This window comes from Anastrepha ludens, chromosome 3, assembly GCF_028408465.1.
Source record: "Anastrepha ludens isolate Willacy chromosome 3, idAnaLude1.1, whole genome shotgun sequence".
Lineage (NCBI taxonomy): Eukaryota > Metazoa > Arthropoda > Insecta > Diptera > Tephritidae > Anastrepha > Anastrepha ludens.
The window spans coordinates 16669987-16697162 of record NC_071499.1 but is presented as its reverse complement, the minus strand read 5'-3'; the positions used below and the strand labels follow the sequence as shown (position 1 = coordinate 16697162).

Below are 27176 nucleotides of genomic sequence, written 5' to 3'. Positions count from 1 at the left end.
CTATCAAAATTTTTGGCAAAACCTTGACTTCTTAATGCGACCGGATCTTAATTACCGCAACTGTATACGCTTGCAAGGGTTGTTTTATTACGCAAGAAAGGATGTTCGGCGCGATTAACGTTGATGTTTGGTAATGACACGCGTAATGGCGAAAATAAATAAAATGGTGGAAAAACATTTTAATTACCAATTCCCTTGTTTTTTCCACATTTTTTGATTAATTATTATTCTTGTTTTTTGCTTTTTGTTTGTATAATATTTCGCTTCTATGTATGCGGTAAGGAATTTGGGAGTTGGAAATGAAAAATTAAATGACATGTCAACAGTTAATTGAATAGTTTAAAATTAAATGAAAACTTTGGATGAAAAATTCGTAAGCTTTTCAGCTAAAGAGATGCCTGTTCACTTTGTATTGTTGTTACTAATTTTTTTTTTTTACTTTCTAGTACTTACTTATATTTGCCGGGATTTTCGGACGACCCCACAGCAGTGTGGCATACATGAAGAGCAGGAATATCATACTTCCAATGTACAAGTATAAGTAATACACCTGTGGAAGAAGGAAAATAATTAAAGTGAAATAGAAAAATATGAAATCGGTTAATGACTGAGGATTTAAAGAAATATACGAGCTTTGTTAAAAAAATAAGGTGAATTTTCAAGTTTCGATTATTATTATTATTTTTTTTTTTGTTTTTGTACACTCAGGTTCACGGTTTTAGCCATATAATGGCTTAGTTTGTTGGTGAGAGGCATAAATAAGACAAGAGTTTTGCGTGTTCGGCGATTTTCTGCTATCGACTCGTGACGCTCCTGTACTCTTCCATTGGGAGGACTAGACGTTGGTTGCTGCAGACTTAAAACTAACAATTTAGAAAATAATAACAGTAATTGTTATATTTACTATATATGTATTAGGCCGGGTGGGGAGGCAAAAAAATCGCCCATTGCTCTGTGAAAATCATATATTCAAAATCATATATTACTAAAACGAATTCTGATGTCCCCCAATTTGGGTCGAACTTTTTAGTTTCTTTTCTCATTTAAAGGCCAAAAATGGTGATATTTTCAAATGATTGTATAGGGAACCCCCAGGGGAGTTCCAGGGGGTGTGCCACTGGCATGGGTGGGTGGGTCGTCCAAAGTTAGTGGGGCTCGGTCATACATTTGGACTCGATTGGAGCACTCTAAATGGGTTAAAGTGGGATTTTTCGTTCGACCCAAATTGGGGGACATCAGAATTCGATTTAGAGGTATGGTTCCTTCGGCAAAGTTTCTTATTTTGATCCCTAGAATACGATTTTCACAGAACAATGAGCGATTTTTAAATCGACCTGCCCTAATATGTATCTACAAGGTGGCGCAGAATGGCAGATAATGACGTCGTATGTCAACCATATTTGTCCCTTATAATGTTTTTTTATTTCGTAAAAAGTTTATTGAAGAACAAAATTGGATGATTCATTTTGCGCCACTTTGTATGTTATCACATTCACTGAAATCTATTCATTTACTTCGATCTGAATACATTTTTTTCAAAATTTTATTTAAAAGAAAGCCCGGAAGATTACTAGACAGATTGATAGGATGATCGTTATATTGCCTAAACAGGATCCCAGGAAGAGGGCTGCTGACATTTATCGAAAAATTCCTGTTCACGTGGAAAAGCCATTGACTTCTTTAACCTGATGTTGGAGAGGATCCTGCGAGCCGCAGAACTTAATCGCTTAGGCACAATAACAACCGCGCTGTTAGTTCAGCCTTCTCCAAACTGGATAAAGAAGCAAAGCGATTGGGTGTGTGTGGTGGTGCACGAGGACAAAACTAGGTGCCTCGTTTCATCAAACAAACAGTCGGCGCACTCGCGTATCGGCACCCACGTCACTGTTGACTAGCATTAACAATGATAATAATGTCAGCTTTGAAATTCAACGTCCAATCTCTTTTGCCAACAAGTGCTACTTTGGACTAAGTAGGCAACTGAGTAGTAAAGTCCTCTCTCAACGAACAAAACTAACACTCTACAAGGCTCTCATCATGCCCGTCCGAACGTATGGCGCAGAAGCTTGGACGATGACAACATCCGATGAAGCGGCGCTTGGAGTATTTGAGAGAAAGATTCTGCGTAAGATTTTTGGACCTTTGCACTTTGGCAACGGCGAATATCGCAGGCGATGGAACGATAAGCTGTATGACTGGGACGGCAGAAGCCATTAATACCAGCATAGATCGACAAGGCAGAATTGAGTTCTGTCGAGAGCAAAAATCAAAATCAGTTGCGTTAGATTATAGTCAGCGATAAACGAGACTAAATAGAGTTGATTCAGATGGTAGGAAGTATGTGCAAGTTCGTCCATGGTGAAAAGATTTTTAGAGGTGCACTACTGTTATTCGGTTCTGATGTCCGTCAGGATGTCGGTACAAGCCTTTTGGATGGTCTCTACGGACAAAAAACGTTTTCCTTTCATGGCTAAATGCAATTTTTCGAGTAGGTAGAAGTCGCAGGGAGCCATATCAGGCGAATCCGCTCAGTTATTGATGTTTCAAATACGATTTCTGGTCAAAAAATCAGTAACAAGAGTTGATCGATAAGATGGTGCATCAACATGCAATAAACGCTAGCTTCATCCTTCACGTTGTTCAGCGCGAATTCGACGAATGTGATGCAACAAACGCTTCAAAATGCCAAGATAGAAAATTGCATTGCCAGTTTGGCCCATTGGCACGAACTCCTTGTGGACAATTCCCTTGGAATCGTAAAAACAAATGAGCAGCAACTTGATTTTTGACTTCTCCAAACGCGATTTTTCGGGTTGTGGCTCGTCTTAGACGACGCTTAGTTTCAGGTTCAACACCACTTTTCATCACCAGTTAGAATGTTGTAAAGGAAGTTCTCGTCTTTTCCCGCCTCTTTAATAAAGTCTTTCGAATGTTGAATTCTGAACAATTTTTGCTCCTCAGTTAACTTGTGCGCAATGAAACGTGCACAGATCTTTCGTGAGCCCAAATGATCAGTTAAAATGCGAAAAATCGAGCTTAGTCTGTATTGCGACAGAATTAAGCTTCTTCTTACATTCTTGAACAAACTTTGAGGTATGCTTCGCGTTCTCCAGGGCCTTCAGTGCAGCCGGACTGTCACTGAAAACTCCAATCTGTTTCCCGCTCCATCTCCTCTCGATTATCCATTCGGCTACTTTCAGAATGGCAAAAATTTCAGCTTGGAAAACAGTTGCCATTTCCCCCATAGCATAGTGATACTTAGTACTATCGTTTAAGTACCATCCGGCTTCAGACCCTATTTCATTCTTGGACGCATCGGTAAAGAAAATATTCGTCAAACCTCTCTGAATGCATTCTGAATTGCGCCATTGCTCACGCAGTGGAAGTCTGACATCAAATTTCCTTCCGAATGAAACTGTGGATATCAGATCGTCTTTAGATGCCAAAAACAGTAGATACTGCTCACATAGCAACTTAAAGATTTCTCTGTGTCCCGAAGTTCCGTCTTCGTGCCAGAAACCATAATTATGGAGTATACACCCGACTGTTATTAGAAAAAACTTCCTATCATTTTGCTGTTTCATGCGCGGATAAATCTAAATTCAACCAGTTGGCAACACCAAGCTGAAATATTCTTACACGCAAGCAATCTAAGACCCTCGGCTTTCCAGTGGTGCGAAAATTGAGGAATTAATTTTGAGTGATGCTCTTCCGAAAATATTTTACGATTTTCTGTATACTTGTGTACCATATTTGGATATATTAGTGGAAGCATATAAATTATTATGCCATTATTTTTTCTAATTTTTTTAATGGTTCAGCTGCTTATGAATTCCAATCCTAAAGAGCAGTTCCCTGTAGCCGTAAGCAACTACCAACCGTGCAAGTATAGGCGTACAAATTATTCACGCGAAAAATGCAAATCAATATAATCCTGAAGCATTGCGCACCACTACTCCACTGACGCTGTTGACATATGATTGACCGAAAAAAGATTTATTGAACTCTCTGCCACCACGGCAATCGATAATATCAACACGCCAGGCCACACAGCTAAACTGTTTGCAAACGATGACTATTAATGCCGTCTAAATGCACTTCCGCAATCAATGGATGGCGTTGAAGCGAGTGTAGCAAACAAACCCACACGCACCAACAAAGGCGCACAACACAAAAGCAATATTTCTAATCCTTGCCAGCGAACGCCTCGAAGTATGCAATAACAATTTACGCGTGATAGAAACGGGAATAACTTTAACTACAGTGAGTCAGTCAGCCAGTTAGCGTGCGAGTCGTTAGTTGCAGCAGCAGCGGCAGCAGATGACAAAATGATATCGCCACAATGCGTCTTATAAGCACTACGTATATATGTATGCATGTATCTGTGTGTGTGTGTAGGTGTAGTAGAAGTAGAAGGATTACAGCACACAGGGACAGCACGACATTTGTACCAAGCAGCAAGGAATTAATGTTGTCTGCAATTGAACATGACATGTGGCATGACTTTCAGTCAACCAAAACAGCCAACCAGTCGAACCACTAGGCAGTACAACAACAACTTGCCATAGGCAATCGAAGCGGTGCAAACACTGGTGAAGCAGGCGCACGGCTTGTCTAGCAGCTATCTATGTAAGTAAGTGTTGTTGTTGTGGTTACAGTTGTAGTTGTCGCGCTTGTCTTGTTAGCCATGTTTTCTGTATTTTCAGATTGTCTGCAGGGAGTTGCCTAACATATTGCAACACAGTGACAAAATGGCACACTCACACTTGAACAGAAAGGAAATACAAAAATAAAAACAAAAACGCATTTATCAAATTGAACTGGTGTTAATTTAAATCGTTGCTGGTGTTTAAAAATTGATTTTTTTCACTTTTGTACCTTTACAACACCTTTCAGACAATTTGCCCGCCAAGACAAATGACTGTAAATGACAAAACATTGGGTAGTAGTTAATTGAATTTGTTGTTGTGAGAAACAAAAAGCACAACGTTCAAACCCAGCAAAAGGCCAATAGAATGAAAAATACTTCCATTTACAATTACGTGCGGATAGTTCAAAAAAAAATGTCTGGTGCTACTCCTGAATTTGTTCTTGGGCCACAGAAATTAGACTCCTATTTCTTCATTTTTTTTAATATCTATCCAACGCTTGGAATTGAATTATTGAGTACTGAATTATTGAATTCCTTTTGCAAAAATGCACTTTTCCATATATTTGGTATAAAATGTTTACCGATCGATATTATTTAATCGCCGCTTTAAAATACTATTCATGAATAATATAATAATAATGAAAACAATAATGTTTTTTAACTTTTGGAACTTTTTGGACTTTCTAAGGCATTTTGCGTAGGAGTGAACAATGGTATTACCCAGTGGCTATGAGGAAGTTGAGCCAAGTTATAATAAGGACGCGAATATGGCGACACGTCGCTAATGACCTAAAAAGTATTGAAGTATTTAGGTATTCAACTTGACTGCAGACTTACTTTCTGGGCTCAGATACGGCATGCAGCTACCAAAACAGCAAAGGTCACGAGAATGGGATTAAGGGGAAACATCGGTCGTCCAACACAGAGCAAAAGAAGGCTAATCATGGCGGCCACAAACTCAATTCTCCTGAATGGCAGTGAAGTATGGGGAATTGTGCTAAACTACAAACTGCAAACCACTAGAGGAGGCTATGCAACGAAAGGGGCATCCGCTTATCGCACTATCTCAGGCACTGCAGTCATTGTGATCAGCAGGAAGATACCTGTTGACCTCTTGGCACGGGAACAAATGAATGTGTGTGACTCCAAGAAGAATCACGTCGCGAAACTGAAATGTCAAACCTTGTTACGGTGGCAAAGCCGATGGAGCACTGAACCAAATGGGAGCCAGGGATACTTCCGGAGATACCTATAGTGCATGGGCAAGGTAAGCGATGCCAAGTAACCAAAATAATGGAGGAGCTAATTTTTAAAGCCCAATGTGCTTCGAATGGTTTTGATCTTTCGTGGCAGAGCGTTCCAAAGACGAACAGCGAAAACGAATAACTGACATTGTATCAGGGGAGCTGTGCTTCATACAAAGCAGGTAAAGTGTCCAAGCCGATCAAGTGAATTGAAGGTATTTGGGCCTAAAATTTTAGAGCAAATATTTTTAAGCCAAAAACCGATCTAAGTCAATGTTGTTGTTAATACAATTATTGATGGGCATTGAGAACTGAGATTTGGGGAACACAACACCTTTAGTTATGGGCAAGGTAGGGCTAGAAAAGGTGCTCCTATTCAACTGCTCAGTGGTAGAAGTACCATTGGGATACCTAAGGCCACGAGTAAATTTATGATAAAGAATAACATTATCCAAGATGCTAATGGGGCAATGAGAGATGAAGGCACAGGCGTAACGTCTACGCCACTGTGGCCGCAAATAAACAAGAAAAAGACAAAGAAGCTACTTAGCCTTTCGAGAGAGGATATTTCGAAGTTCTTGGCTTGTATAACCGGTCATTCGCTATTTGACAGGCATTCCTTGAGATGAGGAGTTTTCATCCATGGATATTGTAGAAGTTGAAGAAACAGTTGAGCACTTCCTTTGCAATTGTCAGGCCTTAGCTTATATCAGAGCAGGTTTTCTAGGTAAATATTTTTTCAGTTCCCTGACGGAACTGTCTGGCGTGGACATGGGACCAAACCTATGCTTCATAAGATCCAAAAATGGTTCCACGAAGAAAAATAAATGAGGTTCCTGTGGCACATAGTGGAATCACAACGGCCCTGTAAGCTCTAAGTGAGTTGACCGTACCGACCGACTACCACCATAACCTAACCTATGAGTAAATATAGGGTTATCCAGTGAGAGGTGTTATTTTGATATTCAAAGAACAATGCTATATTTTTAATGTAAATGATCGGATGTTTATTTCATTATAAAGAGGAAAGTATGCCGTTAATAGTGGAATGACCACCACGACAACGCTTACAGGACAATATCCTTTTCATGAAATTTTCCTTAACCGAATTGCAAAGGGACTGCCCTATGTCCTCGATAGCCTCACGAATTCCATCTTTGAGATCTTTAATCGACCCTGGACTGTTGGCGTAGACCTTCTCTTTCACGTGGCCGAAAAGAAAAAAGTCACAAAGTGTTAAATCACAAGATCTCGATGGCCAATTGTGATCACCTCTTCGAGAGATAACACGATCCGGAAACTTTTCTCGTAAAATATCAATGGTTTCGTTGCTTATGTGGCACGTAGTGCCGTCTTGTTGGAAATAAACGTTGTCCAGATCAATACCATCCAATTCCGGCCATAAAAAATCGGTTATAATCAATAATCAAATCAAAATAATACCGGTTATTGGAAAACCCTTTAGTTAGATATAATGTCTCCGGCACAAAAAGCTTGCGAGCGATCACTGAGGTATGGTTTTATTAAATGTCGATGAAAAGTTAAGCAAGTTGCTATGTTTCAAAGCTAGAACAAGCTGAAGAACACCTCTAAGAACTAAAAGCTTTCTATAAAAAAGTGTATACAAATCTAACTCACTTAGATTACATTAGTTATGGAAGGATATTCTGCGGTTGGTTGGTTTTACAAAGACCAGTAATAAGCAACTTGAATACTGATCTTGAGACATAAAGTATATCACCTCTTACTGTCAATCTCCCAACTTGAATCCTCCTATGGGTGAAACTGTTAAACTCAACCAGAGACTGGATATCTCACAAAGTGGGAAGGCTGACAACCTTCTGCCAGTATTCGATGTCGCTAATCAACATTGTGGAAGCAATGGTCTGCACAAGACTGTAGAGCTAATGATGATGACTGTTCTGTCAATTGTCATGCTACTGCTTGCATACTCACACCTTATATGTTACCCAATTTCTTAGCTCTCATTATAAATTAAGTTTTGGGTATTCGAATATCCTATCAACTTTAAACGAAGAAAATGCGCCCGGTCTAATTCCAATTTTTTGCCGCGATGCATTTTTAAAGTTATTGTAAAAAACATTTCTATAGCTTACACATCAAAAAATTCTAAGTTCGTTTATAGTAAAATAAGGGTGGTTAAATTCCAAGGGCCGATGTTGAATGTAAACCACACCTAAACGTCAAGTTCTTTTCTGCATTTTATTTGACATTTTTAATTTCAGACCTATTCAATTTGAACCAAGGAAAGATACACAATTGAGCAATGCGTTAAAGTTATTCAGGCTTATTATGAAAACGGGCGTTCAAATCAAAAAGCATATCGCGCACTTCATCGTCAGTGATTAGGCACATTTTCACCTCAGCTGATTCGTCAATAAGCAGAATTGCTGCGTTTGGGCGAATGATAATCCAAGAGTGATTGCCGAAAAACCAATGCACCCACAAAGAGAGACTGTTTGGTGCGGTTTATGGGCCGGCGGCATCATTGGGCTGTATTTTCCCCCAAAATGAGGCCGGTCAGGCAGTTACTGTGAATAGTGTTCGCTATCGTGAGATGATAACGAACTTTTTATGGCCCGAATTGGAAGATATGGATGTGGACGATATGTGGTTTCAACAGGACGGCGCCACTTGTCATACAGCTAACGAAACAATGGCTCTTTTGTGCGAAAAAATTTGATGGTCGAATAATCTCACGTCGCGGCGATGTCAATTGGCCGCCAAGATCATGTGATTTGACACCGTTGGACTTCTTTCTTTAGGGTTATTTGAAAGAAAATGTGTACGTCGATAAGCCAGCCACAATTCAAGAGCTAAAGCATGAGATAATTCGGCACATTAACGGCATAGAACCTGAATTATGCCTCAGCGTCATCGAAAATTTGGACCATCGGATGGAGGAGTGCCGCCGAGGCCGCGGCGGCTATTTGGTCGATATTTTCTTCTATGCGTAATTGAGCCATACCAATATTATCATAATAAAGAGAATTGATAATAATTTCTTAAAAAAGTTGTATTTTATTTGTAATCAACACCGGCCCTTGAAACTTAACCAACCTATGTATTGAACTTCCCAAAGGGGATGCCACTGGGCGCCTCACAATTCTAGAGGGATCCATGGCCAGAAATATAAATAGCAACCCTCGTATTTAAACCTTTTCATGATCAAAACGCGCTCAAATGTTAAAAAGCGGAAAGCTACTTCTTACTCAGCTTTAAAAACATCAAAGCTGGAATTACGAAAATCATATTTCTAGTGCTTATTTCATACTAAAATAATTTAAAAAAAAGTTGGATTCGACCAAGCCAATAAAAAATGCTTTTTCGTTTACTTACCTCATAAAACGAAGGTGGTATATAAGTGGATATAACTTCAGCCATGGGAAAGGCGATGCCCATTACCACCAACAATTTGCCATACAATGCAGAGAAAAGTGTAGCCAAAGCATCACCACTGAAATAAAAATAAAATATTCATATGTAAACATTAGATGCCAGAAACCATTAAGCCGCAAATATAAAAGCATATGCACAGCAAATCATTTTCGATTTAAGCAAAAGCCTAAATCGAGCCAAAATTACACACAAAACTATGAAATATGCATTAACTAGCTCCACAAATTTGTAGGTATATGTGTGTGTACATCTTTAACCCCATTTGTAAACCCTTCACTTCGTACACAACGGAAATGGTGCAGTTAATTTGGTGAACACCTTTTCGTACTTAACCACAGTAATACCAACAACAACGAAGACAACCGCAAACTGTCTATTAATTAGCACAAGAAAGCCGTACACTTGAGTGACAGCTACAACGAAAGTGTCTACTCGTATTAAAGGAAGTGCATATGGCGAGCAGATACATGCATATGTACATACATATACATATACATCTATGTGCCATGCAGTTAAAAACCAAATTGTTCAGCAAACATTCTAGTTTTTGAACTGGTATTTGATTGAAGAAGTCATACTAGTTCGTGAACGCCTGGAATTGGACCAGTTGCAGAATAACCTATTAAAATTATATGCTAAAGAATAGAAGTTTGTGGAAAAAAATCCATTATTCCAAACTTCCATTCCAAACTTTGCCAGCGGTTGATTACAACTATGGCGGTTTTACAACAGATGGCGTAACTTGATTATTATTCCATCGATCCACATTTCCAAACATTCATTGGAGAGCTACTGTCGTAAGGCACAAACGTCAGTATAAGTTTTTTATTTGAAGCGTAAACAACAATATTTTTACCACACTTGAAAATGTCGAATTTCGTGCCAAATAATGTGTTTTTGCGGGGAATTCTTCTTCATTATTTTAATATGAAGAAAAAAGCAGCCGAAAGTCATCGTATCTTGGTGGAAGTTTATGGTGAGCATGCTCTATCTGAGCGAACGTGCCAGAAGTGGTTTGCACGCTTTAAAAGTGGTGATTTTGGCTTGGAAGACGAAGAACGCGAGGGTGCGCCGCCAAAGTTCATGGATACCGAATTGGAGGAATTGCTCGATCAAGATCCGGCTCAAACGCAAGAAGAGGTTGCAAAAACTGTGGGAGTTGATCAATCAACCATTTCCAAACATTTAAAAGCCATGGGAATGATCCGAAAGGTAGGCCATTGGGTGCCGTATGAATTGAAGCCAAGAGACGTTGAACGCCGTTTTATGGCATGCGAACAACTGCTTCAACGGCACAAAAGAAAGGGTTTTTTGCATCGAATTGTGACTGGCGATGAAAAGTGGGTCCATTACGACAATCCAAAACGTCGGGCAACGTATGGATACCCTGGCCATGCTTCAACATCGACGTCGGCGCAGAATATTCATGGCCTGAAGGTTATGCTGTGTATCTGGTGGGACCAGCTGGGTGTTGTGTATTATGAGCTACTGAAACCGAATGAAACGATTACGGGGGATGTCTACCGACGACAATTGATGCGTTTGAGCCGAGCACTGCGAGAAAAACGGCCGCAATACGCCGATAGACACGACAAAGTTATTTTGCAACATGACAATGCTCGGCCACATGTTGCACAAGTGGTCAAAACATACTTAGAAACGCTCAAATGGGATGTCCTACCCCACCCGCCGTATAGTCCAGACCTTGCGCCATCCGATTACTATCTCTTCCGATCGATGCAACATGGCCTGGCTGACCAGCACTTCCGTAATTACGATGAAGTCAAAAAATGGATCGATTCGTGGATTGCGGCAAAACCGACCGAATTTTTCACAAAGGGAATCCGTGAATTGCCAGAAAGATGGGAAAAAGTAGTAGTAAGCGATGGACAATATTTTGAATATTAAATTTGTAACCATTTTACGTCAATAAAGTTTCAAATTTCGAAAAAAAACCGCACGAACTTATTCATAGTCCTATTATATTGTAAGGAATCCCCATTTTTGCTGCTACTGCTACTCTCTATGGGCCAGAAGCAGGTATTCACTGCCGTGAGTCTGCGGGAATCTCCTTGTTTCATATTCATCAATGTTGACGTTTGTTTGTGCTTGTAGGGGGGCCATAATGTTCTGCTGACTTTGCATGTTGTCTGGTCTCTCCATCTACAATCCGCGATTCGAAGATATAATATTTGAAGTGTGAATACCGATGATGCAAGAATGTTATTCAAGGCAAATCTCCCTCTTGCCCAATTCATCTGCTTTTTCGTTACCTTCAATGTTCCGAGGTCGTTAACATTAACGCCTACTTTGTTCCACCTGTTTAGAGGTTATTTACACTCAAACCGCAATTGTAGCTGGGCTATCCAAAAAAATAGCGGCATGGCCATTAAAAAAGTAGCCTGCGATTAGAAGCTTTAAAGCTCCTCCTATTACCAATACCTTCGCCTGGAGGACACTGCAGGCATTAGGGAGACTCACAGATTTTTCAATTCTAAATCAATGAAAATATATACCTGTTCCAGAACCACAATCCATTTTACTGCCATCTGTATAGATTATAGTGTCGAAGTGCCTAGCTGACTTCCAGTGAAAACTTGGTGCCATTTGGTTAAGTGAAGGCGAAGTTATTGCGTCTAAAGGGTCAGTATGCTTGTGTTTTCAGTACAAAAATGAGTTTCGAACAAAGATCTAATATCAAATTTTGTTTTAAGATCGGTAAAACGTTTACCGAAATATTTGAATTGATGAAAAAAGTTTATGGTGATGATTGTCTATCTTGTGCCAGAGTTCGTGAGTGGTCTACACGTTTTATAGAGGTCACCCAAAATCAGTAATCACCGAAAATTCCATCGAAATTGTTCGTAAATTTATCAAATAGGAAACGAAATTATCGTTGAAATTCATGGAATCGGAGTTGAATATCTCCAAAACATCGATTTATCGCATTTTAACTGATTATTTGGGATTACGAAAGGTCTGTGCACGTTTCATTCCGTACAAGCTGACTGAGGGCCAAAAATTGATCAGAATTCAACATTCGAAAGACCTCATTGAAGAGGCGAGAAAAGACGAGAACTTCATTTTCAACATTGTAACTGATGATGAAACGTGGTGTTTCCAACATGAACCTGAAACTAAGCGTCAAAGTGTTGAATGGAAGGTCCCGGACGAGCCACCACCCTAAACATCGCGTTTGGAGAAGTCAAGAATCAAGTCGATGCTCATTTGTTTTTAGGATTCCAAGGGAATTGTCCAACGGGCCAAACCGTCAATACAATTTTCTATCTTTCTTTGTTGCATCGCATTCGTCGAATTCGCCCTGAATACCGCGAAGGAGGAAGCTTGCGCTTGTTGCATGTTGATGCACCATCTTATCGATCCGCTTTTGTGACTGAGTTTTGACCAGAAATCGCTTTTTAACCTTCAAGCACTCACCGTATTCGTCTGATATGGCCCTCTGAGACTCCTACCTATTGGAAAACTTGCATTTGGTCATGAAAGGAAAACGTTTTGCGTCCGGAGGGGCCATCCAAAGGCTTGTACCGACATCCTGAAAGACTTTCCGGTTTCCGGTCGATGAGCTGAACTACTCTTTCGAAGAGCTTTTAGATCGCGCAAAACAGTGTCTCGGAGCCAGAGGGGACTAGTTTGAATAAATAAACTCGAAGTTATCAGAACAAAGCTCCTGTCGTTTCCAGTTTAGCTCAGTCTTGTTTATTTTGGACTTCACCTTGTATATGCCCAAACAATTTTTCAAAACATGGATCCATAAATGAAAATTTCTAAAAAATGTAATAAGTCGAGATATTTTTGATGTAATCCCAGAATCCCGTTATTCGTTCCGAGACATACATTTCTTAAATTCGATAAATATTCAATAAGTTTTATAATTATTTTTTCTAAGCAGTAAACTTTTTTTGGGATATAAAATAATTTAAGTTAAACCACAGAAAATTCCTAAAACAAAAGTTGGCTCACAGATTAAAAATTTTAAAATTTTTGTTTTAATCATTTTCAATTAGCAGTCTCTTTGTGAGCTAAAATCACCGAAAAGAGTATAAAAACCAGAAACTGAGGTAACACCTAGATTTAAATTTTGTGTGCAAGAATATCAAGGCATTTAAAGTTCGTATTCTAACGTTGATTAAAATTTATGGTATTTCACATCAAAGCTGAGTAGAAAAGCAACACTTTATAAGTAAAAGTTGCATAGACTTTCGAATTGGCAATGCAATTCTATAATTCCTGTAACGTTAACTCATTTTCTAGAAGACTACCTATATTCCACTTGAACACTACTGCACTTTAACCTGAAAAAGTTAATAATTTATACCAGAATTCACAGAAACTAATACTGAGATTCTATATTAAACAAAAGCATCTAAATATCGTCATTCCGGGATTAACATCCCTTATAAATATAGTGCATATGTTCACGTTAGCTTAAGTGTTGTTTATGTTTAAAGATGTCGATAGACAGCAAAAACTACACGTAACCCTAAAATTTTTGCCATTGAAAGCAGCAGCCAGCTGTAGTGGAACAGGGCCGACAGTGCCAAGCGACAGAAATTAAGCTAATGACGAGCGATGATGCTCATTACAGTGCAGTCACCGGCTAATGCTCGAGGGTTGAGTGAGATAATGGCCTGATAAAATGGAAAAGCAAAAGATCACTGATGAAGTAAATGAGCGCCATAATGCAGCAAAGTGCTGTGCCAGTCGTGAAGGTGGCAAGGCAGTGGCTGAAAATTTATTGCAAACGGCAACACAAAGATGCGTGTACATGAGGGGGTGTGATAGCATGTGTGTGTGTGTGTATTTTTGTTGATATGGAAAAAGTTTTTATTTACTACTAGGATTACTATCGATTTTTTACAATCGAACGTTTCTTGTGTTTCTACAACAAGTTTGATAGCAGAAATGGAAATATTTTCGCATAAACACCAGAATACTGGTCCATTCAACGCAACTTCGATAGGAAACTTTATAATATTCAAAACTGGTTTTAAATTTATTGTAAAAATGGATTGATAAAATTTATTCTAACAAGTAATATATTTTTTATATTTTTTAAATTTTTTTATTTTTTATATTGTTTTATATTTTATAATTTCGACATTTTTTTTTGCGATGAAATTACAAAGGTGCCGTCACACCAATTGTACTATAACATTCCACTAACACTATAACATTCCTTCCTCTCGACTGATTTCCACCGTGGAATCGCGTTAGCATTTCTTCAAGGTGGGGCCGCGGTTATGTCTATGTTTATGTCCTGTTGTGTCAGGCTCCTGCGTCAAGATTCCATTTCTGTGGGCGTGTGAAGGTTTTATGCCATCGATAGTATTCACTCCTCCCAATTGCCATGCTGTTAGTAATCTTTTTATGCAAATCAGATTAGAGAATTTTGACTTATATCAGGTATTTTGTTAGCTGCATTAGACGACGGTGATAATTATAGTATGACAGCTGAAAATTGCAAACTGTGTTGACATTTTTGTTCAGTAAGCCAAAGCCTAGCCAAAAGGTGTGGCAATTCATCATCAACCGTTTAACAACAGAACAACGCTTAAAAATTATGAAAATTTACTTTGAAAACAAATTAATCTGTTCGCGAAATTCATAGAACGAAGTGTTAAAGAAAAGGACGAAATATCGACTAATCTCAATTTATTTGCATTTGTGCTTCGACTACATGGAAAATTTTTGTCTAAATTTGTTAAAAATTTGAAGATGTAAAGATCTTGGTTTACGTGCCTATAAAATACAGCTCATACAAGAGTTGAAGCCATCGTTTGGGTCGGATTTTTACTGATTGGGCTCATTTAGATTTCTTATTCAGATTTATCGGAAAAAGTAGTCAAAACTAGGTCTGATCGAATGGAATATGTAACTCGTACCCGCGGCGGATATGTGCCAGATACTATATTCAAAAATTAAATGCCATGAAATTATATACCAGACTATAATAAAAAAATTTTAAGAATATTTTTGTTTTGTATTATTAGGCCCCGTAGTCGCATGGGTTGGTGTGTGACTACCATTCGGATTTCGGACCGAACGTGGGTTCGAGTCTTTGTGAAACACCAAAATGAAGAAAAATGTTTTTCTTATAGCGATGGCCCCCCCGGCAGGCAAAGGCAAGCCTCCGAGTGTATTTCTGTCAGGAAAAAGCTTCTCATAAAAAAGATTTGCCATTCGGAGTCGGCATCAAGGCGCACACCACAAATAGGAGGAGGAGCTCGGCCAAACACCCACAAAGGGTGTACGCCAATATGATATAGATATATTATCATTTTAAGTTCTCAAGTGTTCTTAAGCGGCGCAAAATAATCGTTTAATTTTTTTTAATAACATTTTTACTTAGACGTCAACAACCTCATTAAATTCTTAACCCGCACAGACTGGGCACAGTCATGCTGTAAATAACGATGAAACAAGTTGTTAGCGAGGATGTGGCAACAAAATGGTGCGGAAGCGCTAGTTGGATTCTGCATGAATCAGCACTTAAACCAGCCAACAAACTTTTTTACCAAATAAAAAATAATTATTTTGAGTGATGGAAATCTTAATTTTTGCCTTTACGGGCTTCATTGCTTATCTGCTTGTTTACTGCAGCTGCCTACTTGTCAAATGTGCTGTGAAAAAAATTTCAAAATTCTTTTAAAGAAATGTCCGTCATTTTAAATATGAATTTGGCACATATGCAATATTTGAGCTACATCGAAGGCCATGTTACAGAAGCTTGTGACATTTAATTTGGAATGGCTGAGTATTTGTTAGTTGAATCGATTGGCATTTTGAAGAAAAAATCGACTGTGGCAATCTACGATTGCTAAATAAATTCTACGGGGCTCAACTCGATGTTGAATCACAATATTTTACAAATGGCACGCGACCTCTCCAAAGATGTTATCAAACAATTGCGGTGAGCGAATAATTGCTCTTGTGCTACAAGCACCAATTGTGGTGAGACAGCAATTTGCCATTAACCGCACACAAGCAATGATTGCACATACAAAACCATTAATTAGGATTTTACGAAATGCAGCACGGGAGTTGGTTGGAAAGCTGCAAAAGATGCAGTTGCAACAAGAAATGTATATTTTTACATGCAGGTATGTATAAGTATTTGCGTGCTACTACATATGAGGATGCACACGTATTAGGGGGGTCTGCAAAAGGGCAAAGGGCGCTCCGGAGCCGATAACAAAACTTTAAATGCGTTAAATGCACTGTAACTTAAAAACCGCTTGATAGATTTCAATAAAATGTATACTGCTTTTAAAAACAATACAAAACTCGAGCCCGATTGAAGAATTATAATATTTTTTTCAAAATCTCGATTTGTTTCAAACAATTAATTTCCGTTTTTTTCTCGAAAATCTGAAAAATATTTTGAAAAAACAAAACAAAAAAAAAACAAGCTTCGATCAGGCACAAGATAATCTTTTGATAAAACTCATTTCTCTTGCCCGATTCATTTAAGATGAGTCTCCAAGGACTTGTGATGATCTCCGCAAGGGACTTCTGGAGAAACGGGCTCCACACAAAATATTAATTTTGATTTTTTAAATTTTGCTAAAGTCAAGTCGAAGCCATTGACTAGCAAACAAAAATTATTGAAAATCATCATTTTTTCTGGCCTCTGACTACCCCTAACCCCTTAAGGCACCGGGTCCGAATGGCATAATTACAGCGCTTTTGCGAAAGGGAAGTTCATCCCTGATATGTTCCGAAGCATTGGAGACTCTCATGGGTTGTATTTATACCAAAAGCAGATAAAAGCAGTTACTTTTTTGCAAAGGGCTATCAGCCTATAAGCCTTCCATCGTTCCTCCTTAAAACCTTCGAAAGATTACTGGATTCCTATATTAATAAAAAGAATACCATCTCACGTAATATCTGAATATCAAACGCTTACGCAAATGTTAGGTCCACCGAAACTGCTCTACGTAACAGATAAAAAATTTGGAGTCTTTCTTGGCATATCTGGAGCTTTCAACAATGTTTCGAACGAGGGTATAAAATCAATGGATTGAGGGTATAAAATCAATGGACACACATCCATCGATACAAAACTGGATCGGCAACTTATTGAATTGTCGGTACCTGAATGGGCCTCTTTGGCCATGTATCTGAGAGCTAGTAGAGGTACATCAAAAGAAGGTCTACTATCTCCTCTACTGCAGACTCTGATAGGAAACAGGAGCTTACTAAAAATGAGAAACGGAGGACCAACGTTAACTGCTTATGTGTTCACCTGGCCATCATCATATCAGGGAGATGTCTAAACACTATGGGTCAAATTCTTAACGGCGCGCTTAAGGAAATCAGGAGGTGGGCAGCTGAGCGCAACTAAAAGTAAATCCTGAGAAGGCTTCGTACTGTAGTACACAGAAAATTAGCTAAGTAGACTGCTAATTATCTAAACTTTGTATTAAGGCCGGCGGGCCAATTAGATGTCCTAAATTCAGTAGTTTTCGCGAAGCGTTGTAGGATGAGAAAAAAACAATTAGCCAAATGAAGTTTTGGGGATAGTTTAATATATATTTGAACTAAAAAAAAAAATTTTTACAATCTCCAACAATATTTTGTATACAAACAAAAAAGATTATTAATTTTGATGTAATTATCTTCGATGTGAACTAAGAAAATTGGGAGAAGCACGTAAAATTCGAATTTTTGGGGAAGGTAGAAAAAAAAGTGGTTTCTCAAGGAAAAAAAACTTTTCAACTGGGTAAAAAAGTCGCTTACAAAAAGTTTTTGGATGTTTTTTTTAGTTCACATAGAAGAGAAAACAATACTGAAGATAACGCATTTTGAATGAAATGGATGGCTCGTTTAGTTTTTTTGCAATCGTGTACATAAATTAGGTAAAATCGTGAAAATGAAAAGCCGAGAAAACGCGCTTCAAAGTTTTCGATAGGAAAAATTATAAATTTTTTTTTTTAGTTCAAATATATATTAAACTATCCCCAAAACTTCATTTGGCTAATTGTTTTTTTTCTCATCCTACAACGCTTCGCGAAAACTACTGAATTTATGGCATCTAATTGGCCCGCCGGCCTTAAAAAATTGATTCAAAGGGTAAATAAACCCTATTTTGCATTAATTCGTTGCACGCATCCCTCTATGAAATTGTCAGGGTTTACTGAGCATAGTCGCAGCTATTAATACAAAATAAATAAAACAAAGAGTTTCGAGAGTTAGACAGTTTCTTGCAAAAATGGCAAAAAATACAAAAATTGTCTAAAAAATGTTTATTAAGAAAGTTTTGCAGAAAAAAAAATTTGTAATATGTATACTCTTCCTTGTAAAATTAAAAAAAAAAAAAAATTTTTAAAAAATGCTAATGGCGGCCGTAGTAGCGGAATGGGTTGATGCGTGACTACCATTCGCAATTCACAGAGAGAACGTCGGTTCGAATCTCGGTGAAACCACAAAATTAAGAAAAACATTTTTCTAATAGCGGTCACAAACACATGGCAAACCTCCGAGTGTATTTCTGCCATGAAAAAGCTCCTCATAAAAATATCTGCCGTTCGGAGTCGGCTTGAAACTGTAGGTCCCTCCATTTGTGGAACAACATGAAGACGCACACCACAAATACGAGGAGGAGCTCGGCCAAACACCCAAAAAGGATGAACGCGCCAATTATATATATATATAAATAATGTTAATATAAACTGGCAAAACAATTCAATTTTTGTAGAAACAAAAATTTTGTAAAAATTATTTTATAGTAAAACAGAAAATTCCTAAAAATGATATTTCACTTAAAACAAACGACTTACCAAAGCTTTCAATATTAAATAAAATTTTTATAATGAATTAAAAAACAAATTTGCTACAAAAATATATTTCATCCCAAAACATAAGAAAACAAAATTCATAAAAATATTAAAACTAACCGAAGGTAACTGACTTAAAATAGTAAAATTTCTTTTAATTTCTTTAAAAAAAAATGTTGTAAAAAGTATTTTACAGTAAAAAAGAAATTCATAATAGTTTAAAAAGTAAACAAAAATATTTCTCTTTGAAAAACTCCCTATCAAAGTATCAACATTAAACACAATTTAAAAAATTTCCAACAAAAACAAAATTCTAAAAATGTTAAAGATGAAGCGAAGATAACAGAATTTAAAAAATACAATTTCCACCAAGAAACCTTTTTTAAGAAAATGTTAAAAAAAACGAAGATAATTGAGTTAAGGGGGCAGATACCTGTAAAATTTCGAAAAAAAAAATTGATTTATTTTTTCATAAAATATTAATATAATCCTTTAAGAATATGTCAAAAAAATTTAGAACGTAAATTTAAGTATTTCTAATATTACAGATCGTCAACCGTAACGACTCTATTCTTTGCGTTCGAGCGCTGGGAATCTCTTCATCTTTCTACCTGTTCATTATTGAAAACTTGTATGAGCAGACGTTTTAAACTATTTTTATTGACAAATTTCAAGTAAATATACAGCATTACAGCAAAACAAAAATGGGAGTTTCAACTCTACCGTCTCGCTCCAAAACACCTACATTCGGAGTCAAAAATTATTGAAATCGTCTCATACATTGCTGCTGGATTATTCAATGAATGACGATATACATCGATTTTAGAAACAATAAACTCCTCAAATATAATAATTGGCCGACAATGTAAATCTTACGCCGAAAAACTGGATGAAAAGAGAGTGATTCAAGGAAATCGGCTCAGCTCATTAGCCGCAAAGCACGTCAACAGCAACTAATTGCACAGAATGAGTTCTACCAGGCTTCATAAGGACAACTATATGGCGCTGGAATTGCTGATTAATCGGTAAGTCACAAAAATCATTGAATTTTTTTATGTATTTCAAACCTTAGACGCGTTTTTCTCAAAACTCAATTTTTCGAATTGGCGTACACGATAACTCGAATAGTTATTAACCGATCTCCCTGAAATTTTGCACACATCTTTTTGATTATATTACTTTCTATGTGAATTTACAAGTTTTCAAAAATTTTTCGAAAAAATTACTTTTTCCAAGCAAAAATGGTAGGAAAATTCGCCCCAAATTCAGTTGTTTAAGCATTTTATTTCGCGAATTTTTGGTTTTTTGTATTCAGTCATTGATGCCGACGCTACAATGCCCGCAGATTGGGAAGCCCCGCTGCGACCTTCCTGGAAGAATTGCGTGTACATCCGCCTTTTTAAATGATTAAAATAGAAAAAAAAACTATATTATTTTAATGTATAAATAAACTGTATGTCAATTTTCAAAAAAAAATATATTGACTTCTTCATTTTAAATAATTTTAATGAAAATCAGGGAAAATATGGCCGTTTACAGGTATATGTCCCCTTAAGGGGTTAGGAGTAGTCAGAGTTTTCAAAAAATTGGATTTGTTTTTTTTGCATTTTCTTAAAGTATAATATCTTAGAACCATTTTGTGAAAATTTCAAGTGAATCCGACAAATACTTTTCAAAACTATGTTTTTATTATTATGTGAAAAAGTGTCAAATCTTAAAGGGGCTCCACATTTGTGGTTTTTCTAAGATCCTGCAAAGCCTTTACAATTTACTCAACACAATAATTTGATGCATTTCATTCCTTTTTCCTTTGATTTATTTCATTTATTGTATTTGCAGTTAATAAAATGTATGTAATTTATAAGGCTTATTATTTATTAACCTCATTAAATTAACACTGACACATATCGGGCTTTGATAAATCACAGCAAATCAGATGATGTGCAACATCTATTAGTTCAGCCCAATAACTTGAACTTATCAAAATATCTGTCTTACTTTATCATTATGTAATTTGTCACTGAATTGTGGGATTCCATGCAGACAGCAGCTCCACGAATAAGGTGGAGTGTTGGGCGAAAGTTAGAGCGAAGTATGTGAAAGCATGTGAATAAGTGTGGGTGCATCTGTACTTGTAAACTGAAGCTCCCATATGTGTACACACACATGCAACTAGCTGCCCGTATACATATACACATCTTTAAGATTTCAGTTTACGAACAGCTTATGGAAACGACATCTCATCTCGGCTGGTGATGCGCAGCGTTGACAATTTTCGAATTTTCTTAGACTCTGCCAAAATGACAAAACACTTTTGCATGGCTATTCCTTTCTGTCTGAAGCAGTGATGCGAATGATTGGCTTTTATTATCGCGTTTAAGAATCTTGAACAACAAAACAAAATTCATACTAAAAACTTAGTTTGTTTTTTGATGGTTAAGAATGCTGCCATTCAATTAGAGCAAGTGAAAGCAGTAAACCGCCTAGAATGACTAAGAAGTTTCAAAAACAAAATTAAAGTTCATCAGAACTAAACTTTGTGCCCCCGGCGCATGTTTTTAGAGATATGAACAATGAAATATATGCGCTTCGGCTCATCTTCCTAAGCATTGTAGCATTTTTCAGGCTGAAATTGTAGCCATTATTTTATTGTTAAATCTTTGTTACTTTTTCATTGGATCAGTGTCCTTGAGCGGAACTTTTAGCCTTCAGATCAGTCATAAGGCACTGATGATGCCTGTGTGGAGGCATATATTTCTGGGCGCAATAGTACAGGTTGTGAAAAAAAATTTTTTATTAAATTGTTGCGCACTGGCATAAGAGGCAGTCACATAATTTTTCGCTGTAACCCTTTTCCTGCCAAATCACATATTGGCGCAAATAAAGAGAAATTACGCAGAGTTTTTTAGTTTCTGAAAACATTTGGGGTACACACAAAAAACTGCTTACTTTGATAAATTGGGTCATAAAAAGCATTTCTATAAAAATTCGATCAATGAGTTTGTTAGTTATTAAGACCATTTTTTTACTGGGACTCTAATTGGAGAAAAAGGCATGATTTTTTAGATTACAACAGCACCAATACTAACTGAGATATAAATTTTTCCCAAAAAACATTCATTTTTAGGCAGATAAGACATATTCGTGCTTGAATTAATTCGGACTAAATAAAAAATAATTTCTATAAACGTCCCTACTCCAGCACCACCTAGCTCTCGCAAACTCGCAACCCTCCAAAGAGTACCCATAACAAGTAGCAAAATACAATATATACTTTAATTTTGCTGTTTACGGTGATTTCAACTGTAATTTGTTGGATGAACACTGCGTAACTGACATTATGAGCACTTTTGGTATTTCACCAGTGAATTCAGTAACTCCGACTCATGTCACCAGCATCTCTCATGGACCACTTTAAGACAAATTTTATTATGCGACCAATTACCTATGCCTTCTTTTTCCAAACTTGACTTAATTTTCTTGACGTTTGACTTCTGTGTCACTAAAACTGATGACGTTCAGCACTTTGGCTTTAGAGATTTTATAAATATAGACTATGCTAAGCTTGACAATAACGTTAATAAAATTGAATGGCTCTCTGTAAAGGACATCATACCAACCTATGACCAAATGCAATATTTACAGGATTGTTTAGTAAATCTATTTAACACTCACTTTCCAATCAAGACAATGATTAAGCGAGATTATGACAACATTTGATTCAATTCAAAAATTAAAAAACTGTTTAGAGGCGGAATAAAATGTATAACCGTTGGAAAAGATAAAAAACATGCGATTTTCACAATCATGGGTTATGGGAAAGAAGTTAGATAGTTAGAAACATCAAACTTAAATATTTTTAAAACAGTTTTGCCAGGGCAATCGGCAGCAAACAAATTTGAAAACTAATCAAATCCATTGGTCTTCTTAAAAGAAAAATGAGCAAAAGTCAGCCTGGTAGATTTGGACTCTATAAATGAGAAATTTGTAAATAGGTGCTTTCGAGCTGCCGAGTCACGAACACTAACATAAACTTAGTTTAGCCCTCTACAAAATGATCTAAAATTTAGTTCTTCGTATATTCATCAATCCGACGTTGTTGAATGTTTTCTTCCTATCAAGTCAAATGCCGCAGGAATGGATGATATGTGCCCTGTTTTTTTAAAACATGATTTGCTGACTCTGCCTCCATATATTACTCACTGTTTTAATATGATACTAACAACGTCCATTTAAAAAAAAAAACTAGGGTCTGTCAGACTCACGCACGGTAGAAGTGAAACTTCTAAGTTGGTTGTTCCATGCATGGGAGCCCCGGTTTAGATCTCTCCCCCCTCTCTCGTGTTAAATTCAGATTTTCATTTTTTTTTTCTATATCACTCCACATAAATTTGTACTATTTATTTTTGTCCTTATTAGCTTCAAATTTCACACTTGGGTACAGTGTTGCACTTGACGCTGACATTTCTTTGCACTTCCAATGGTATTTTTTGCCTACTTTTGGCGCGTTAATCAATTTGCTTTGATCACCGAAACGGTTGAAATGTCATTTTACAACCTTCTACTTCAACTATCGTCACTCGTTTGGCAAACGCACTCATTGTATCGCTTCGTCTCCTCCATACCTACCATCTATTTACTTCACAGTAGTTTCTTATTGCTTTCCCGCTTACACACATTCAATCGGCGCTTTATCTGATACTCACACACAGCACTCATTTGCAAGGGCTATGGCTATCTATAATACCCGTTGTCGGTTGTTGATTGTCGGTTGCCTGCATGTCGCCAGTCTACTTCAATGCTTACTTGTGTGCTATATACATTTCAGTTCATATTATTTCGAAATTATTCAGTGCGAATCACAGGTCAACGCAATATCCTAACCTCGCTTCACACTTACTGAACGGCTGATGCACGGCGTGGGTAGTTTGCTATAGAGCAAACGGGAGAGAAAGAAAGGCATTCGAGAGAGAAGGGGAGAGACGGCGTGTCTCGGTGGCTCCCTCACATCGTTCAGCGCTTGCGATGCGAGAGAGCGACAGAGAGAGCGAATAGGCGAGAGTGGGAAGGAGCAGCTGCTCCTTGGCCCCGCCCATTTGACGGATTTCGGTAACGCTCCGAACTTACCGTTTCACTCGCCTATTTTCAATCTGCCTTGGGGCCCCCGACGCGCCTAAAGAAGTTTCACTTCAAAAATGTTGAAAAACCGCTAAAAGTTTGGCCATTCCTAAACCCAATGGTAAACTCAGACCAATCGCAATTTTACACTATCCTTCAAAGGTATTCGAATTGATTATGCATATACAATTGAGCTAAGAACTCTCTTTTAAACAAAAAGCAAACCGGTTTTCGAAAAAAACATAATTTTATAACTGCGCTCATTCTAGCACTTTAGAATTGGAAATCTCATTAAAATCACGAAGAGCACGTTCAATAAGAGCATTGGGAGCATAATTGATGTTGAACTTATTTAGAAATTTATTTAGATAGAAAGGTAGAGCATTACGGAAAATTCTTTGAGGGGCAGTTAATGTCGCCTTTAATAACATTGAAAACAAACGAGAGAAAAAGAATCGATCTTCTACTTTCTAGGGACTTCAGGTTGATCAAAAGCAAGCGTGATCTGTAAGATGGGATAGGATCAGAATATTTTACTGATCTTAGGCAGTATACGTTTCAGACACATCTTTTGCACACGTTCGATCATGTCAATTAAAAATTTATGGTATGGCCTCCAATAAAGTCGGCGTATTCCAACCTGGAGCGAACGAATACAGGTTTCGTATGGTTATGAAATCTTTTTTAAATTGTGGTTATAGGGGGAAACATAGGTTTAACTTACTGATTAATAATATTCCACGTTATGTGTTCGGGATCAAGGCCAGATACCACATTTCTCATCCTACAGGTACAATTAGCTGCATGTCCCTGAAAAAGCTTTTTCAGTTCAGATTCCTCTTACTTATGCACAATATTTACTACTCGAAAGTACCTAGATACTCGCCCTGAAAATAACTGCCACGAAGTCAGTGAGAAACTCTAACTTTCTCGCTATTAGATACAACTAAGCTTCAGAGATATGATAACACGAAGAGAGATAGTTTTAATTTTCATCATAGGTAATGTTAACTTGATTTGTTTTTCTTCATAACTTAAAGTTTATCCTAAATTTTTTCCATGAAAATTGTAACCGAACATTTATAATAGCACTAATAATTGTAAGGTTTACCCATATAAATTAATAACTAAAATAAATAAATAAATACACTTGTGCATTAGTAGTACTTACGCTCTGACTCGCGGCATTGGCGGATATATGAATGACGGTCGATGCGTCCGCTTAATGGCCGGCAACACCGGATAGCTGGTTAACTGATGCGAGTGATACATTAAAGCTAAATGCCCCGTCTGGCGGTCATCGCCCAATGCCGAGGAAAGCCTGCGATTTGATGAACCCGGCGATGGTGGCCCCGAACCGCCAGCTCCACCACCGCCACCACCACTACCAGCATCACCATCATCACCGCCCCCACCGCCACCACTAATATCCAATTGATGACTCGCCGCCGAAGATGTTGGTATATTCGATTCATCGATGGTGACACGATGATGTGAACCCGAATCACGTAGGCGTGCAGTCAAGCGTCCTGGCGATACGGAGGTGGTCGACACAGCACCTGGCATCAGCATAAGACTAGACGTTGCTGCGGTTGTTGGCGCGCTGGGCGGTGAACGACGTTCCTGAATGTGTGGCGGCTTGGCGGGTGGAGTTGGACCACTACCACCACTCACGCTACCGCTGCTATCCTCATCCAATGCACTGCTGCTATAGGTTGTGGCTTTGTGGTGCAGTAGATGTTGTGTCCCCGCATAGCTGGCGGGCACAGTAGGCGTAGCCACGGGTACACCACCGTGCGTATGATGATTCTGATGGTGTGGATGTTGGAACTGATGCGGCAGGTGATAGTGGTGATGACTGCTGAGGTGTGCGCGCATCACATGCTGCTGCGGCTGTTGTTCGTCCTGGTAGCTGAGCGATGTGCTCACAGCGGAAGGTGCAGCAGCGTCTGTCATAGTGGGCGAAGCTACCGAAGCGGCGTCTAAAGTTTCACTGGACGCGGCTGCCGAGTCACTGTAGGTGCTGCAAGTGGAATTGGAACGAGATATTGTTGTTGCAGCCATATACAAGTTAAATACAAATATGCATAACGAGTTATTTATTTATTTTTTTTTAATTGGGAAAATCACTTTTGTCGGTTGTAAAGTAGGAATTTCATGGATAATTCAATGGTTGGGGGTAAACTGATTTTTATTTTATTTGACTATTATTTTTTTTTAATGAAAGTGCGTGTGTCATTATTTTAACTGGAAATTTTTTCAGCGCTTTGTAACCAGACAAATATTTCAATTTTAAATTGTGGCTGATATTTGCTTTTTTTCTTTTCTTTTCTACAAACACATCTTTTTTATGTTTGCAATAAATACTCATTAAAAAGCTGGATTAGGAGAATCTGCTCATTTTCACTGCTAGTTTTTCAGTTATATTATTTTATTTTTTCCCATAATGAAATAAATTTAAAGTAAAAAGCGAATATTTTAAACGTAAATATTTCAATCATTTGCAATCATTTTTTTTTTGTTTCATATAAAATTATATTTCATTTTATCTTTCTGCTCGTTTTTTTTTTTTCAGCATTAAAAATGTTCATGATTTTCACATTTTTGCCCACAAAATTCTGGTGCCGCCACAACCACGGTTTTTAGAACGCCCGCCGCAGCACGCTCGCGTTGAGTGACTGCGATGGCGGTGCCGTTAATTTAAGCGTTCAGCTGCCCAACGGCCCAACAGACCGGATACACTTTAAAGCGCTGCCATCAAGCAAATAAAAATTAAATAAAATAACAGCAACAACACTTGCGAATATGTACCTATATTAAACGTACGATTTTTTTCTTTTCGTTGTTGTTGTTAACATTAAATTGGATAATTCAGTTTTAAGTTGTTTGAACGCCCTAATTGACGTTGGTGTCGGCACGGCTTTGCCACGGCGAGCGTCAAGTGAA

The 27176-nt window shown here is 37.8% G+C and overlaps 1 protein-coding gene across 1 annotated transcript in view; it reads right to left on the bottom strand.

The window, feature by feature from the left end:
- Positions 1 to 26928, bottom strand: part of LOC128857066 (proton channel OtopLc-like) — a 41704-nt gene extending 14776 nt beyond the window's left edge. The window contains exons 1-3 of the mRNA XM_054092619.1: positions 25402 to 26928; positions 9256 to 9373; positions 454 to 550 (exon numbers count right to left, since the gene is read on the bottom strand). Of these exons, the coding sequence (XP_053948594.1) occupies positions 454 to 550; positions 9256 to 9373; positions 25402 to 26294 (1108 nt within the window). The 5' untranslated portion in view covers positions 26295 to 26928. The remainder of the gene's footprint in view (positions 1 to 453; positions 551 to 9255; positions 9374 to 25401) is intronic.
- Between the last annotated feature and the right edge of the window lie 248 nt (positions 26929 to 27176).